This window comes from Pseudorasbora parva, chromosome 15 (genome assembly GCF_024679245.1).
Source record: "Pseudorasbora parva isolate DD20220531a chromosome 15, ASM2467924v1, whole genome shotgun sequence".
NCBI lineage: Eukaryota > Metazoa > Chordata > Actinopteri > Cypriniformes > Gobionidae > Pseudorasbora > Pseudorasbora parva.
Genome location: NC_090186.1, coordinates 3,021,440 through 3,038,897, shown reverse-complemented (window position 1 = coordinate 3,038,897; position 17,458 = coordinate 3,021,440). Strand labels below are relative to the sequence as shown.

The 17,458-nt window shown below is 37.8% G+C and overlaps 2 protein-coding genes across 2 annotated transcripts in view; one reads left to right on the top strand and one right to left on the bottom strand.

Moving 5' to 3' along the window:
* The first annotated feature begins 7,118 nt into the window (after window positions 1-7,118).
* Window positions 7,119-17,458, top strand: part of nt5dc1 (5'-nucleotidase domain containing 1) — a 68,563-nt gene continuing 58,223 nt past the window's right edge. The window contains exons 1-6 of the mRNA XM_067418437.1: window positions 7,119-7,501; window positions 7,907-7,998; window positions 9,070-9,141; window positions 9,285-9,394; window positions 11,887-11,966; window positions 12,407-12,488. Coding sequence (XP_067274538.1) covers window positions 7,409-7,501; window positions 7,907-7,998; window positions 9,070-9,141; window positions 9,285-9,394; window positions 11,887-11,966; window positions 12,407-12,488 — 529 coding nt within the window. The 5' untranslated portion in view covers window positions 7,119-7,408. The remainder of the gene's footprint in view (window positions 7,502-7,906; window positions 7,999-9,069; window positions 9,142-9,284; window positions 9,395-11,886; window positions 11,967-12,406; window positions 12,489-17,458) is intronic.
* On the bottom strand, window positions 12,751-16,874 carry col10a1b (collagen, type X, alpha 1b). Its single transcript, XM_067418436.1, has 3 exons — window positions 16,764-16,874; window positions 16,378-16,501; window positions 12,751-15,118 (listed from the first exon to the last, which is right to left on the bottom strand). Exons 2-3 carry the CDS (start codon window positions 16,484-16,486, stop codon window positions 13,248-13,250), a joined length of 1,980 nt encoding a protein of 659 aa, XP_067274537.1. The 5' UTR covers window positions 16,487-16,501; window positions 16,764-16,874; the 3' UTR covers window positions 12,751-13,247.

Below are 17,458 nucleotides of genomic sequence, written 5' to 3'. Positions count from 1 at the left end.
ATTAATCAACTTACTAAGAATCACTATCTAAGAATCAGTAATAAAAATCTTATTTGTAAATCATTTATAAATAAAACAGGTAAGATTTATTTAATTATATTAATAAACTTAATGTGACTGATTAATCCCAGTTACACGTAAATTAAACAGTTAAGATTTATGAAATAGTACACAGAAAAATCGCAGACGTTAAATGAACACTTCCTAGTGTTCATGTGTGTGCTCACTAATGAGTTAAAGTACCATTGAAGCAGTGTTGAAGTTAATGAGATAATTAAGAGATGATTGAGCATTAATGATGAACACCTGATGATAATGAGCACAATCACTGAAGGACAGAGAACTACTACTTCAGCCACAGCTTTAGATGAAATCAACTGAAGATAAAAGAAGACATTAAATCTCTGAAGATCTCATCAGAGGATTAAACAACTCCACAAACAGCATTATCAGCTTCACACATTACCAACCAGACTGATTTTATTTCTGTGGATGTTGATGTTTTATTGAAAATAATAGTTTTATTTGAAGTCACCATGATGGTGAGAAGTGTTTGCTTTAGTTGGGCTCTTGACCCTTGACTCTCCAACATTAGTTTTCTGGCTGCTTTAACTGTGTTTATAAAGCACTTTAGTTACAGCATGGAAAGCCAAGAAAGCACATGGTCAGATGATTTGTCTCTTTGTTCATGATTATATAATCATCATCTAGTGATCGCTGGTCTTGTTCAGAGTCTAAGACTCTGTTTATGTGTTATTAATTTTGTTTAATCATAATAGTGGCCAGTTGATTCTATAGCATGAGCACTGTTGTGGCAATCTAATATGCATAATTTAAAAAAAAAAATAGTGCACAAAAGGTTTTAATCTATGACAATCATTAGACACAAACAGATATCAAGAATCAGTGTATGCATCTCAACAATGGTGACAATCAATGAAAAGCTTAATGCTGCAGTGCATGCTGGGTACCACCAATCAAAACTATCCAATGAGTCCCAGCATGCATTGCGGCATGAATAAATTATGCATCTGAATTGTGTTTTTTGTTTTTTTTGTCACCATTGTAGAGATGCAAACACTGATTCTTGATGTCTGTGTTTGTCTAAATAATGCCGTAGTTTAAACCTTTTTTTGGTCCTGCAATTTGTTTGATTGCTACAACAATGCATGAGTTTATAATGTTAACCACATGGCTTTTATTACGCATGCTACACAATTAACACATCACCTTTATATCCAAAGCATTAGAATCTGACTGAGTTTAGTGATTCAGCCACTACATGATGATTAATATAATCATCATTAAAGAGCCAAATCACCTGGCCATGGTTTTTGACTTTCAATGCCATAACAAAAGTGCTTTACAAACACAGTTATAGCAGCCAGAAAACTAATGTTGGAGAGTCAAGGGTCAAGAGCCCAACTAAAGCAAACACTGCTCACCATCATGGTGACTTCATATAAAACTATTATTTTAATTAAAACATAAATTACAACAATAAAATCAGTTTGGTTAGTAATGCATGAAGCTGGTAATGTTGTTTGTGGAGTTGTTTAATCCTCTGATGGGATCTTCAGAGATTTAATGTCTTCTTTTATCTTCAGTTGATTTCATCTAAAGCTGTGGCTGAAGTCAGCTGTAGTTCTCGTGTTTCTCTTTCCTTCAGTGATTCTGCTCATTATCATCAGGTGTTCATCATTAATTATCAATCATCAATTAATTATCTCATTAACTTCAACACTGCTTCAATGGTACTTTAACTCAGTAGTGAGCATACACATGAACACTAGGAAGTGTTAATTTAACATGGGTGTTTTTCTGTGTACTTTTACATAATTCCTAACTGTTTCATTTACGTATAACTGGCATATATCAATCATCTTTAGTTTATTAATTTGTCTATGTAAAAATAATCCAAATGCATTGAAAATGTATATGCAGTTTACATACATAAATCTTATGCTTTACATTTTAATGTAATACTTACTGGTTTTCTATTTATTTTTAATAAAAATGGAAAAAAAAACTGTGCCTCCTCTAACCACAGACTTAATTTTGAATTTCTTAGTGCGCATAGTTTCATAATTCTCTGGTAACCACAGCTGCCAGCATTTTCCTGTAAAAATAACAGTTTTTTGTAGTGTTTTTTACAGTGTACACTGTAAAAAAGATCCCCATAAAATTTACGGTAAAAAACCGGCAGCTGTGGTTGCCAGAACTTTACCGTAAAAAATACGGCAGTAACGTTTAAGGTTTTACGGGACAGCAGCATATAATTTAAAGGTTTATAATGTAATAATTACGGTTAAAAAACATTTATTTTACAGTTCAAAACAGTATAATTTAAAGGTTTATACATTTTATTTTATTTTACAGTAAAATACCGTTAAATTTACAATTTTTCGAAGTGAAAAAGAACAGGTCATTGTGTAATTAACAGTGAAAAAACGTAAATTGACATTCCCAGAATTCCCCACGTGACACTTCGCATTTGATGCATTTTCATTGAATTAACAATGTTTCTTCTTAGTTTTTTCTAATCACTTATGTACATTAAGGTTTTATGTTACATCTAATGTTGTTAAATTAATGTTTATTGCATTTTTAAAACATCATGTGTGTTACCATGATGGTGTTTGATGTTTAGTGTTTGTGTGTGCACCTTCTATATGTAAATATTGTCCCTCCAAAAGCTGCGTGTGATGAGCTTTGATTCATCATGTGATTCTCATCACCACTGTTATTGGTGATTGTCAAATTATATAAAAGGAAAATAACAGATATTAGCATTTCAATTGTTTCAATTGAAAGTTGGTAACTTAATATTTTGGTTCAATATTTTTTTTTTTTTACCATGATTGTTTTATAGTGTACTGTGTACACATAATTATTTCTATATAATCTTTCAAATTATAGGGTTTTTAACTGTAAAATAAACCAGTATTAACCGTAATTACCGCATTAAAAACCTTTAAATTATATGCTGTTTTCCCGTAAAACCTAAAACGTTACTGCCGTATTTTTTACGGAAAAGTTCTGGCAACCAGAGCTGCCGGTTTTTTACCGTAAATTTGATGGGTATTTTTTTACAGTGCATGTTACCAGAATTCAAAAGATTTTTTTTATGTTGTTCCACAAACATAATTAAACGTGAGTAGGTCGCACTGAGCGCTACAGTCAGCTAGAGGTTTTTGTTGTCATTTCAAGTTTATTTCCTAACTCTTCATCTGGCTGGCATGAGAACACACTGCCGCTCGCTGCCGCCCTCTGCTGTCTGAGGTCAATCGTGCTATGATGAACTGCAGAAGCTGAAAAAACTCCTCATAACACATTTATTAGTCTGCTATTCATAGATTATTGATGTTTGTATATCGCGAATAAACGTGGAAAGAAGCCGGAATCTTTCTTGCAATGATTTTCACTTTAAGGCAAGAAAAAGTGTATTTTTAGGTTGTTAAGAGAACTCTTAATTAACACTGTTGTTTTGTTCTTGTTGTTTTTTTTATTTTTATTGAAACACCAAACTACAGCACATGAATGAATGTGGAAAGTGGAAAGAAGCATAACTTTTAATTTCAGGTAAGAAAAGGCTCCTATGTTTCAGTTGATAGAACTCATAATTAAAGGGTTAGTTCACCCAAAAATGAAATGTCTGTCATTAACTCCTCCCCCTAATGTCGCTCCACACCCGTAAGACCTCCGTTCATCTTCACACACAGTTTAAGATATTTTATATTTAGTCCAAGAGCGTATGCAAGTGTATGCACACTATACTGTCCATGTCCAGAAAGGGAATAAAAACATCATCACAGTAGTCCATATGAGACATCAGTGGGTTCATGATCAGTGGGTTCATGACATTGGCGATCCGAATCATGAATCAATTCGCTGATTCATATCCGTTCGAATCTTTATTTCAGGATTGAACACAAACGCGGAAGAGACTCTAATTAACCCACTGATGTCTCATATGGACTACTGTGATGATGTTTTTATTCCCTTTCTGGACATGGACAGTATAGTGTGCATACACTTGCATACGCTCTCAGACTAAATATAAAATATCTTAAATTGTGTGTGAAGATGAACGGAGGTCTTACGGGTGTGGAACGACACTATGGCGAGCCATTAATGACATCAATTTCACTTTTGGGTGAACTAACCCTTTAACACTGATGAGTATGTTCAGGGGCAGTGTAGGGGGATAGAATGTACAGTTTGTACAGTATAAAAGGTAGTGAACCAGAAGTGTGTGTGTGTGTGTGTGTGTGCGTTTGTGTGTGTGCTGATGCTCATCCCTGTGTGTGTAATAATCAGAGTATATGCGCATATAGGCTCATATCACTAACACACCCTTTAAATAACACAGAAATACTGCACTGTTGACTTTAGAGCAGGTGTGTGTTGGTCAATGGTCACACTGTAAACATTTTTTGTTGGTTTAACTTTAAAAAGTAAGTAACCTGGTTGCCTTAAAATTTTGAGTTTATTGAAATTAAAAATGTAAGTTGATACAATGAAGGAAATTAGTTTAATAAATAGAAACTCAAAATATTATTGTATCTGAACCACATAAAAAATGTGATAAATCATGAAAATAGCACTATTTGGCTGCGTCATCACAAATAAAACACACAATTACCCAATATGCTTACAAAATCTTTTAATAATATTTTAATAAAGGTTGTCGAATCTCAAAAAATCTTCATTGTATTAACTCAAAATTTGAATTTCAATGAACTCAAAATTTTAAGGCAACCAGGCAACTTTTTTCTAAATAATTTTTTACAGTGCAGTGGTTTTCAGTTCCTCACAATAGCGACGCTCCAACAATGCTCCTGAACACACCTGGATTAGACCAGATGCCCATGGGGGAACACACACACACACACACTCACACACACTCTGACGGGGGAACATATGTGCATTTGATATTTAAACGAGGAGCTGGATGTGAACATGAGAACTGAACTAGCAAAAATCACATTGCGCTGAGTGTATGATATAGAGCCCAATATGATGGAGTCCTAGAAATGATTATTACACTCAGCTGGCCTTAAAAGTCCAGTCCTCCCGAGAAATGCATCACACATTATATTTGTTATATGGCTAGTGTTGTATGGGCTGTGAAATAGAGTCCTTAAAGGGACAGTTCACACTAAAATGAGGTTCATTCTCATGTTACGCAGCACATTTGATCCTCCGCACGAACCAATGAGATTTGTTCTTGTGCGTTAAAGCAAGTTCGATTGAGCTTCTGTTTATATATTCGCTGAACAATATTTATATTTTAATCAAAGCCTAAGTTCAATCTGATAGTTGCTTAGACTGTCAATGGAGGGACAGAAATCTCTCATTTGTGAATGAAAGTCATTAAAACGACAGGAGGGCGAGTAATTGATGAATTTTTTGTGGGGTGAATTATCCCTTTATTTGATGGAAAGAATGTGAGATGGAAAGGGAAACTATTGCAACGCTTCTAGGGTCTGGAAATGGATGAATACGATTCAAATGAGTAAACAAGTTATTTAATTAACATGTGATTAAACATGTACAAAATAATTCATACAATTAAAATATATATATTTGCTTTATTATAAATTTGATTGATTTCTTATTTATACATTTGCTTAAAAGTCTAGAGCGGAAAAGAAAAAATAATTAGATTTAATAATACAAATAAATACATGATGGAATGTTAAATTAACATATGATAAAAAAGAAAATAAATGAGATTGAAATAAATAGGCTATATGTGCCTAGTAAAACTAAATATAATAATAATATTGAAATAAGTAAATAAATTAGCTTAAATAAACGTGCGAACATTTGAGAAATAATAAACGAATGAAAAAGTATTTAAATAAAGAAATTACACATTTAATAGAACATTAGGTGGGCTAGTCGATATATAAAGTTGCCTAACTTAATAGAAACTATATAATAAATATGTTTAGTGTGACTGCATCAGCACTTTATTCATGAGAATAATGATTTATTTAATAACATATAGAAGAATATTATATATTAGAAGACTCTGATTATGCATTTTTTTATTATTGAACAAAAGTTCAAGTATACAAACTGTACACAGAACAAGAAAATATACAATATTCCCGGGGGTATATACACACATTATTTACATTCAAACAATTTGTATGTAGTACAAATAGTTATTGTTTTAATAGCGTTTTGTTAATTTAAGCACTTATAAGTTTTATATAGGACAGAGTATCATTATTAAAATGTTTAAAGGCAGGTTTTTGGTTACGATATTTACATTTGTGCAAGTAAAATTTTGCCAAAATAATTAACAAGTTTATAATAAAATACACATCCTCTTTTCTTTGCCTTCTGAAAAAACAAAATACTATATTTTCCCATTTTAATGAGACGTTCTTGTGAAGCTGTTCAATAATAAGTCCTTCCTTCGTTGTGGAGTAAGAACAGATCCAGAAAAGGTGCTGAACGCTCTCTGGGCGGCTTCCACAAAATGAGCAGTTTATATCGATGTCCCTTTTGAATTTGGTCATGTAATGGTTTACAGGATAGTATTTATGAATAGTTTTAATAGATATTCTTCTTTTACCTTGTTTGTTATTAGAAACGTATTGGGAATTGTCCATACTCTTTTCCAATTCATATCATTTACAAAGTTATTCCAGTGTGGAAGAGATCTGCAATCTCTGAAATAAAGTATGAATATTCCTATGACTGTTTTTGCAGTGTGGCAAACCGATTTCTGTATCTATAGCACTGGGGAGAGAAACAGATGGTGAGTTTAGTTGAGCACTTTTGAATAGCATAATGACACCTGTTGGTATTGCATCAAATATTATAGCATATTCTTTTGGAGTAGTTAGAAATTGATATGCATTTAAAAATTCTGAATAGGACGCTGTCCATTCCTATTAAATAACTGGATCACAAAAACAATCTGTTTCTCAACCCAGTTAGAGAAGAAAATAGATTTATTTTTATATAATATATCTCTATTATTCCATAGTATATATTTATGGGGTGAAAAATTGTGTATTATGCATAACTTGCCGATATTCAGTCATTAGAAAGTGACGTGCGACTGTGCATTTTGTTCGCGTTATTACGGTAACAACACCCGGAAATGCGCGAATATTCAGATATTCTTACGTTCATATCCTGTATAAGCAAGCATGACATAAAGATTCATATGCTCCGTTAAAACCGGCGCCGCAGTGTTTCCGCGTTAACGGCGATCCGCGGTGTGTGTGTGTGTGTGTGAGACGCGGACTGGAGTGTATCGTGACATTGTTGTCTGCTGTCCCACGTGTTGCAGAACAGACTTAATACATTGCCTCTGCATCGACAGTGTGTAACGACTCCCAATCTCGCACTCCTCATCTTCATTATTCCTAAAGGCTGTACAATGAGTGAATACTTCTCTCTTTCGGAGTGTGATGTGATTGGCTTCGATCTGGACCACACACTCTGTCGGTACTATCTGAAGGAGACCTCCAGGGTGAGTCCTATCATATGCATATCATCACACACACGACCTTACATGCATAATAGTGCGCGAACACACACACACTGGTTATAATAAAGCAGAATGTGGAATATGATTTGTTCCGTGTGCATTGCATTTCTGGAGCAGTCGCTGATATATCGATCTGTTCTCGATCTGCAGGCCTCATTGAGGATGAGAGAGGAGTGTGTGTGTGTGTGTGTGCGTGTGCGTGCTTTAGCTGTCATTCCAGGACGTTCATGCATCATTTGCATTGATTGCATCGGACGTGTAGTTTACATAGCTTCAGTTATGGCGAGGCCTGACGTCCTGTCACTGTATTTCTTCTTCTCTGTGTGTGTGTGTGTGTGTGTGTGTGTGTGTGTGTGTGTGTGTGTGTGTGTGTGTGTGTGTGTGCAGCTGATCTATGAGAGTTTTGCAGGGTATCTGGTGGAGCACAGGGGATATGATAAAGATCTACTTAATTTAACACCTGCTACATGGGATTTCTGGTGAGTTTTTACACACACACACACACACACACACACACACACACACACACACACACACACACACACACACGTTTGTTTTTGTGAATTGTGGGGACATTCCATAGGCATAATGGTTTTTATACTGTACAAACCGTATTTTCTATCCCCTTACACTGCCACTGCCCCTAAACCTACCCATCACACACACACACACACACACACACACACACACACACACACACACACACACACACACACACACACACACACACACACACAGCCCCTAAACCTACCCATCACAGGAAACAATCTGCATTTTTACTTTTTCAAAAAAACTCCTCCTGGTATGATTTATAAGCCTTTTGAAAAGTGGGGACATGGGTAATGTCCTGATATGTCACCATTTTCTGTAATACCTGTGTCATACACATGTTATTATACACATTTTTGTCCTGATATGTCACAAAAACAAGCACACACACACACACACACACACACACACACACACACACACACACACACACACATACACAGCCCCTAAACCTACCCATCACAGGAAACATTCACCATTTTCTGTAATACCTGTGTCATACCCGTGGCATTATACACATTTGTGTTCTGATATTACACACACACACACACACACACACACACACACACACACACACACACACACACACACACACACACACACACTAATTAAAATGGCTTAAGAATACCTGCATGAAACCATGTTTTTCATGCCCAGACGTAAAGGGTTAGTTCACTCAAAAATGTAAGTTCTGTCATTAATGCTGCCTTCACATGCTTTCAGAAATGTGAAAATAACACTGGGATTCAAACATACATGTGCCCTACATCTCAAGAACATGGCTTATGTTCAAAATTGAAATACGAACAAATGAAATATAGTTTCAAGCAGGTATTCTTGTAAAACAAATTGTGAAAATAAATGAATCGGGTATGAATATATATCTATAATCTTATAGTTTATATAAGCTGTGTGTTTCCAAGTAAATGAGTTGTTACTGTAGTATGAGCTTGTTTGTCTCTCTAGTACACAAACAAAGTTACTTGTTGTCATGTGACCAGTTTTAAAGGTCTTGTGGTGGACCTTGAGGATGGTAACCTGGTCAAGTTGGCAGAGGACGGGACTGTCTTGCGGTGAGTATTATTACTCAGTACATTTTCTAGCTCTTTTTTTTCTACGAAATTATCATTTGTAGCCTACTGTATATGAGGAAATATCTAAACTGATAACCTGTTTGATTAAGCTGGTAATCTATTTAAAGCATATTTATTTGTAGGGCGACTCATGGCACTAAAAACCTGAGTACTGACGACATCATAAAGCATTATGGTCCAAAACGAGAGTGGAAGCATTTTAATAGCCTTAATACCTCGTACACACGGTCTGGTAAGGCTGTTTATTTTATCATGTCTGATGATGATGCAACAATTACCGTATATACTCGAATATAAGACGAGGTTTTGTGTCCTAAAAATAGGCTGAAAAATGGGGAGTATTATATTCGCGATAAATCGCATATCTATTAAACTGATGATAACAAGTTCGCGCTGTTGACGCTCCTCAGCCTCTCGAGGATAAATCACAAAACATGAGCGCCGCTCACACAGAGAAACTGCACTAAACATCTAAACATTCGTAAACAGAACGGTTGTTTTTATATTTATAACAATTGATACAATTTTAACAGCACTCAACTAAAAAAAAGAGCACCATCACGACTGAAAATGACACTGATGTCATATGACAGCTCCATAAACAAATTAACATTAAGTCAGCGTTGTTATTCTATTCAGCAGTGAAAATAGATCCAAACTAAGATCACAGCAGAGCCATAACGCGTCTCAGCAGTAGAGTTTGGATTCTCTGCCCGAGCCTGAACCTGACCCGCACCGACCCGCGGGCCGAGATTTCCCGGCACTATCCTCGGGTCGGGCCGGGCCGGGCCCGTGATCCAGCGTTTGTTTTTTTAATCATTAGCCTACTTTACTAGTCTAATTGGGTGGGCAGAAAGCTGTGCTATAATCAGAAATTATATATATTTCTAGCAAAGTAAGAACTAATACAACAACTAAGAAACAAATTGTGTAGGCTACAAAGTTGCACAAATCAGGATTAGTGTAAAAATGCGCGTTAAACTCACAGCTCAAGCAATGATGGAGCGCAGCGTCTGAACAGAACCGCTCTGTGTCATGAGCTGCTCGCGTCAACACTGCACTTTGCTTAATTAAATATCTTTGAATCGTTTCATTTAAAAGTGGACATTTCAGGCTTTCTATACGCATATTTCTCATGTCTGCGAGGGCGAGTAGCTGCTGAGTTTCGGTTTATGAGACGCATGCTCCAGTTCATGAGCAATGAAAGCGATCACTCCCATGACGACTTCACCTCACGATTATAGTCTGCTATTTGCTTTTTATTTATTAAATCCAGGCAATTGGCCCAAGAAACCTTTTTTTTAAATTAAGATACAATTTAAACAAAACGAAAGAAATGCTTTCTACAAAACAAAACTAAATATAACCACTAAAATCATTTCTGACCCACTCGCATCTTTTCACTTATAATCAGATGAAATGTAAAAATAATATTATAATATTTAAACACAAATATCAAAGAAAAAACACACTGTTTAATGGCAACAACAAAGTAAGCTACAGATAAATGTCTGAGCTGGATTTGAGCAAACATCAGTTTACCGGTGAGCGGTTCATGAGCGCGCCTGCGGATTATTGAGCGGAGTCAAGTCAACTTTATTAATATAGTGCTTTTACAATGACGATTGTTTCAAAGCAGCTTCAAAGTGTTAAACAGGAAAATATAGCAACAAAATTTGATTCGGCTGTACAGTCGCTGTGGAGAAAACAGCGAAGTTATCAACTCATTTAAGTATATCAGTGTTAGTTTTAACACGAGTCTCACCAGTTCGCTTCGCTGCGCTTTGCTCATTACAGACTCGTTCTCGTCAGAACGCCCACGTTTTGAAAAAAGGTTTAAATCAGGCTCGGGCTCATAATTACAGTTAATGTGTCGGGCCGGGCCGGGCTCGGACACAACGTCCACGGGCTCAGGTAGGGTCGGGCTTGATTTTTTTGAGCCCGATCTAACCTCTACTCAGCAGCAGTGTGTGTTACTGAATGATTCAGTGTTTGAATGAATCGGTTGAATGAAAGACTCACTCATTAAGACTCACCTGCTGCCACCTACTGGTGGTTTAGTTTCATGTTTAAACATACTTTCTAAAATGTCTTATTTTTCCAAATATTCAAATCTCATAACATTATTTAATTAAGTTGTGATATTTCAGTGTAAATTGTTTAATTGTATTGGTAACAGCCCTATAGTCTTATTTTAATTTATGTATAGATCAAATTTAAGAATATCATATAAGATATGGGGTAAAAATGCCCTTTAAAAAAGGTAAACATATCACAAATATACAGATTTCAATATGCCAAAGCTGAACACTGGTGAGAATATTGCTTCAGAATAAATTATATTTACAACACAAAATAATAAAAAATAAACCTTTTTATTTAAGCACATTTTTTACTTGGACAAGTGAATGACCAATTTACTTATCCGAAGGACAAGCACATGAACATGCTTAATGTCGAGCCCTGTAATAAATGGTGTAAAAAAGAATTCCAATGAATTATCAGTAGAATATTTTTTTTTTTTGAAAACCAGATTTTTTTCCAAAAAAACTCTTTTTTCCCCAAAAACAAGTCTGTAAAATGGGGGGTCGTCTTATATTCAGGGTCGTCTTATATTCGGGTATATACGGTATTAGTTTTATCAATTGTATTGTAAATCTTTATCATATTTTCACATAATTGTCTTTACCTAAATTTGTGATTTAGTTCACTCATTTGTTGCAGCAAAATACTATTTTTATGACAACTATTTTGACCTCCCTGGTGCCCTTCTCTGTGCAAGAGCGGTGGACATGTTGCATAAGGTAAACTAATTTAATTAATTCAGTGCATTTCAAAAATGCTGTATTTCTATTTCAGATTAGAAGTAGCATTTGTTAATTAGTTGTATAGTGAATGTTAAGTTGTATAACACTAACATGCACAGATCAGGCATAACATCATGATTATAACATGCATCAATGAGCCTTGACATGACCCTGTGGCCGGTTCATTTTTCCTGCTTCTAACACATCAACTTTGAGGACAAAATGTTCACTTGCTGCCTAATATATCCCACCCACTAACAGGAGCCGTGATCAAGAGATCATCAGTGTTATTCACTTCACCAGTCATAATGTTATGCCTGATTGGTGTATAAACAACCACCACAGCTGAATGGTGAATACTAACTTGTATAACACAAATGTATGTTGTTATATGTGAATGTTTTCCTTTTTGATTAATACTTTTTTTTTAACCCTAGTGTGGAGCCGAAATCACATCTGACTTGTGGAAAGACATTGTTGCTGCAATTGACCATAATTACAACACATCTGCATTTCGGGGTATGTAGGAAAAACCTCTTATACCCTCTTACTTTGTAATCAGTATTTTAAAATGCAGTTTAATTCTGATGTTGTATAATGCCTATAAAGGTCTTACACCTGCGCCTCTTCCGGTGTAGACAGCATCACTGATTATAATGGGTTCTGATTGCCATCAAAAAAACATGTTCAAGTTTGGCATTTTAGTTATTGTTTCTTATGTTGTATAAAGATAAGGTCAGGGAAAAGCAGTTTCTTTGGGAAATCTTCAAACACACACAGCAACACTGGCACTGAAACTTTATTTGTGTTGATTATTATAATGCACACCTTGTGACATTACAGAGTTAAAAGAAAAAAAACTCACAATTATTATTATTCACTTTGAAATCTGTTTAATTCAAAACCTGGCTCACTTAATTTGTCTTAAAGAGGCTGTGTCTTCAAAGCATACTCAACACAGGAACCTAAAATGTGGGCACAGGGAAAAAGGCATACACATAGCACATTTTCAATACATAAGCATCAGTTCAGGTTCTAGGCAAATGCAATAGGTCTGTCGTCTAATTTCTCGGGTAATTTAATTGGCGTTCCATAATTGAGATTATTAAAATGTTTCCATACAAGTAGGTCTTATGTAGATACACAAGCTACAGACAATTTTTCTAAATTCGTCTTCATTTTCTACTCAACGTGACTTTATCTCTGGGCAACATGAACATGAGTATAAATGCAGACAATTTTTGTGTTAGAAAGATTGAGGTTTTCTTGAGTGTGTTATCACGTTGTGGCAATCAAGAAGCCAGAGAAAGAACAGTGAACATTTTCATCAGCATAAATGCCATTGGACTGGTCATCTGGAACCTGGATGTACACTGTATCATGGGAATCTAGCATTAGGACAGCACTGCCAGACAACTGGTCAAGGAAACCTTTGTTATACTCATCATAAGAGAACATGACTGGCTCGCTGTTTTTGTAAAGTGCTACCAATGCGTTTGCTCCGTTGACATGCATATGGAAAGAAAAGTAGTAAAGTCCTGGAACCTGACAGGTGAATATGCCAGTGGTAGGATCGTAGTGGTTCTCTCCATTGTACACAATCTGGTTGAATGCAATTGGTGCTCCAGCATTAGGATAAGCTGTGGTAAGAAGAGCTGTGAATGCTGACATGGGTGCCTTCATCACCTCGTGACTAAGAGGCATTACCATCTCATGGGATTTAATTGGCATGCTTTTCTCGTGGTGGTAAAGCATCTCGCCTGGGGGACCAGGTGGCCCAGGAGGTCCTGGTTTACCTGGATGACCATCATGACCCCTAGCACCAGGGAGACCTGGAGGACCCTGAGGTCCAGACATCCCCTTGGATGTGAGCCCGGCTGGGCCTGGGGCGCCTGGAGGTCCTGGATGACCCTTAAGCCCTTGTGGACCACTCGGTCCTGGTGGACCTGTTGGTCCTCTTGCTCCAGGGATACCATTTTCACCTCTTCCACCTGGTTGCCCTTGAAGTCCTGGATGTCCCTTATCACCTGGTGGCCCCTTGCTACCTGGGATACCTGGAGCACCGGTAAATCCAGGTTCGCCCTTGGCTCCCTGATGTCCCATATGGCCCATTGGGCCTGAGGGACCTGCTGCACCTGGAATGCCAGGTTTCCCTGAGAAGCCTTGTGCCCCTTGCTCACCCTTTGCACCTCTTGGCCCTGGTGCCCCAACCAGACCAATGTCACCTTTAGGTCCCTGTGGTCCTGCTTCTCCTTGGAATCCCCTAGCACCTTGAGGACCAGCTTGTCCCATTGGGCCAATTCCACCTGGCAGACCTGTGTGACCTGTTGGCCCTGGTTCTCCCTTTTGACCTGTTGTACCTGGGGTTCCTGGAACTCCACGATCTCCTGGAATTCCAGGTGATCCAGGTTTGCCAGTACCCGGCAGACCCGGAGCGCCTGGCTGTCCTGCTGGTCCTTGAGGACCTTTTTGTCCCATTGACCCAGGCATACCTGGAGCGCCATTCTGGCCTGGTTTTCCTGGTGCTCCTATTCCAGGTGCCCCTGTGTGACCCTTTGGGCCTGGAATGCCCATAGGACCTGGTGACCCATCCCTACCTGGCATTCCTGACTTTCCAGGCTCTCCAGGAAATCCAGCTGGTCCTGGTTTTCCAATTCCAGGCTGACCGGGCTGACCGGAAGGACCCTGAGGGCCCATTGGACCTGGGCCACCAGGTCCTCCTGGAATACCATGCCCAGGTTCTCCTTTCTGGCCTGGCAGTCCTGGAATTCCAGGATGACCCTTTAGGCCAGGTTCTCCACGTGGGCCCATTGCTCCTGTTAGACCGTGTGGTCCAGGCTTTCCGGCAGAAGAAAGGCCAGCAGGTCCAGGGGTTCCAGGTGGTCCTGGCGCTCCCCTTGCACCTTGAGGTCCTGCAGGTCCTGGATGTCCCTTCTCACCTGGATATCCAGATGCACCTGGTTTTCCAGGTGAACCTGGGCTTCCAGGTTTACCAGGTGAGGAGTATCCTGCTGGACCTGGTGGTCCAGGTGGACCAGCCGGACCGGTGTGTCCAACACCATTCTTTCCAGGCATTCCTGGTGGGCCAGATGGGCCGGGGGGGCCAGGTTCACCTGGGGGACCTGGAATACCAGGTTCACCAGCAACAGCTAAAAATAAGAGAAAAAATACAAGAGAATTCAGACACAGCCTTACATCCTTGAAAATATAATAACAATTCGTAAATTGCTTGGAATTTAACATACACTTTCGTCTCTGACTGAACTGAAATCTGTTTGACAAGCTACATTTTCATTTTTTATTTCAAGCTACATTTAGGTTTCATGCACATTAATAAGAGATCTGATGTATATATTGAAATATATTTTAATAATAAATGAGGGTATTAGTTGTTTTTGTGTTTGTGTGTGTGTGTGTGTGTGTTGGTTTGACTACTTGTGAGGTCTAATATTTCCTACAAAATGTACTCAGTATCAGACTGAAACCTGTTAAAGTGGCTAACAAATTTGGCCAAATTGTGTTTTTGTTATCTAGTGTTTTGCAAAAATGTAGGGGCAGAGGTTGTGTTATTCGATAAAAAATATTAACCTGATATGAAAACAATGGATTTATCCTCACTAATGCAGTTAAGCTAGTGTGTGTGTGTCCATAATGTTTGAAAGCTGTAGTCCACTTCGGTTCAACCATAACTTTTAAATGCATGTTATGTGTATTATGATGATTGTCATGATATAAAATCACATGCACAAGTATATTTAGGTGAGATATGGTGATTTATTAATTATATGTAGTCATAGTGCTGCACGGTTGGGTTGGATTGTTTGACAGGAATAGCATTTTTTTGTTGTTGTTGAAAGCGTGCGTATCCAGAAACTAATGGTATAATTTAACACCACAGTGGCTTATTCTGGGTATGCCTGTTGTTTAAAGTGGTTACATCTGTTTTTGCGATTTTTAAAATGCTTTAAAGTAGAAGGTTATATATGCTCTCGTGCCAAATGTATTGCTCAAATGAATGTATTCTGGGCAATGTGCAGTTTGGCTATTAAAGAGGGGCTAGTTATCTAAAGAGTTTGATGTTTGCTGACAGAAAATAGTACACTGTCAAAAAAAAAAAAAAAAATCAGGTCTCCAATTGAAACATTTTTAGTTGGCCAAATTGAACTTCTGTGCGTTAAATTGCATCAATTCACAGAAATTCAATTTGGCCAACTGAAAAATGTAGAAATTTTTATTTGTAGACCTGAATTTCTTTTTACAGTCTACATATATTAGGCACCCATACACCTCGATCTCCCTTAGTTTGCTGTGTCTTAATGGTGCACCTGCTGCTGTTATTCTATATACATATTCCAACTCATCCCACATTACAATTCATTACGTTGACATGGAGCAAAAGTAAACTCACCGTGAGATTTTGTAGGATAAGGCTGTTTCTTCACATGATAGTATCTGTCAGGCGTCGCCTCAGCCAGGACCACAAGGAGAAGAAGAATGCTTGTTACTCTGAGGTCCATTTTTTTGAGCTAAGCCTGTGAAGAAATGATGAAATGAGAGCGGTGATGAATGAGAGGGCGAACATCTCATCAAAGCAGGGCGTTATATAGAAGCATGTTGTCTTAATAATTGCTAATCGAGTACATGAGTAATCACTCGGAAAGCTTCTCCTGTTTAAACTGCTGACTTAATAAACATGGCCCAGGAACTCACTGACACACACACAGCATCCTCACACCCGTTCAGAAACAACACACACTCCCAAAAAGCGCCATAGTGGCGAGTGTGTGTACCCACCAGCAGGCCGGAGCTCCAGAAGTCAGAGGGGGTCGGGGCTGCTGTCCCGGCCGATCTGGATATTTGTACTTTTCCAACTCCTGTAAGTCCGTGAACTCCTGTTCAAAGGAGTGGATTCTTCTATTTATACCAAATTTGCTTCTCCAGCAGCACCCAAAATCTCCCTCCCTCCTCGTGTGATGTCAGTTTTAATGAAGGGTATGGCGTCCCTTGTGAGTGCAACTCGATAGTTCCCATCATTTTAATCTGTAGTCCTGTTTTCTTTTGATCCATACAGGCAAAAATGAAATCAAGTTGGATGTTACACTGTATTAAAAACGTTTTTTAGTGTTGCGTATTTTATAAACGTGCATTATTTAGTGGAACTTGCACATTTTATGCACCGTGTGTGCCTTCTATAACTTTCTAAAAATGATTAGCGGGCAAAAAGTATGAACCTGAGGGCTGAACCTTTAAAATTAAGATTGCTTTTTATATTGATTCCTTTAAAACACCTCAAGATCGGTGTGAACCCATGGCAGCGCTCCTCTGGGACAGCAGAGGGCAGACTTGAAGGCGTTTTGTGCTGGTGTGGGAGCTGTGGGTGCACCAGAGGTCAGGATTAAGCCTATTTTTAGACTTTTGATGACGGGAAAGTGTCAGAGAAACCAAACGTGGAGAAGTGTGCTTGTAATTTAGTTTAATGCATACCTGTC

Coding starts and splice junctions, on each gene's coding strand:
- col10a1b (XM_067418436.1), bottom strand. CDS start 16,486: ATGGACCTCAGAGTAACAAGCATTCTTCTTCTCCTTGTGGTCCTGGCT. Junction 15,119..16,377: donor TTATCCTACAAAATCTCACG/GTGAGTTTACTT, acceptor TCTTATTTTTAG/CTGTTGCTGGTGAACCTGGT.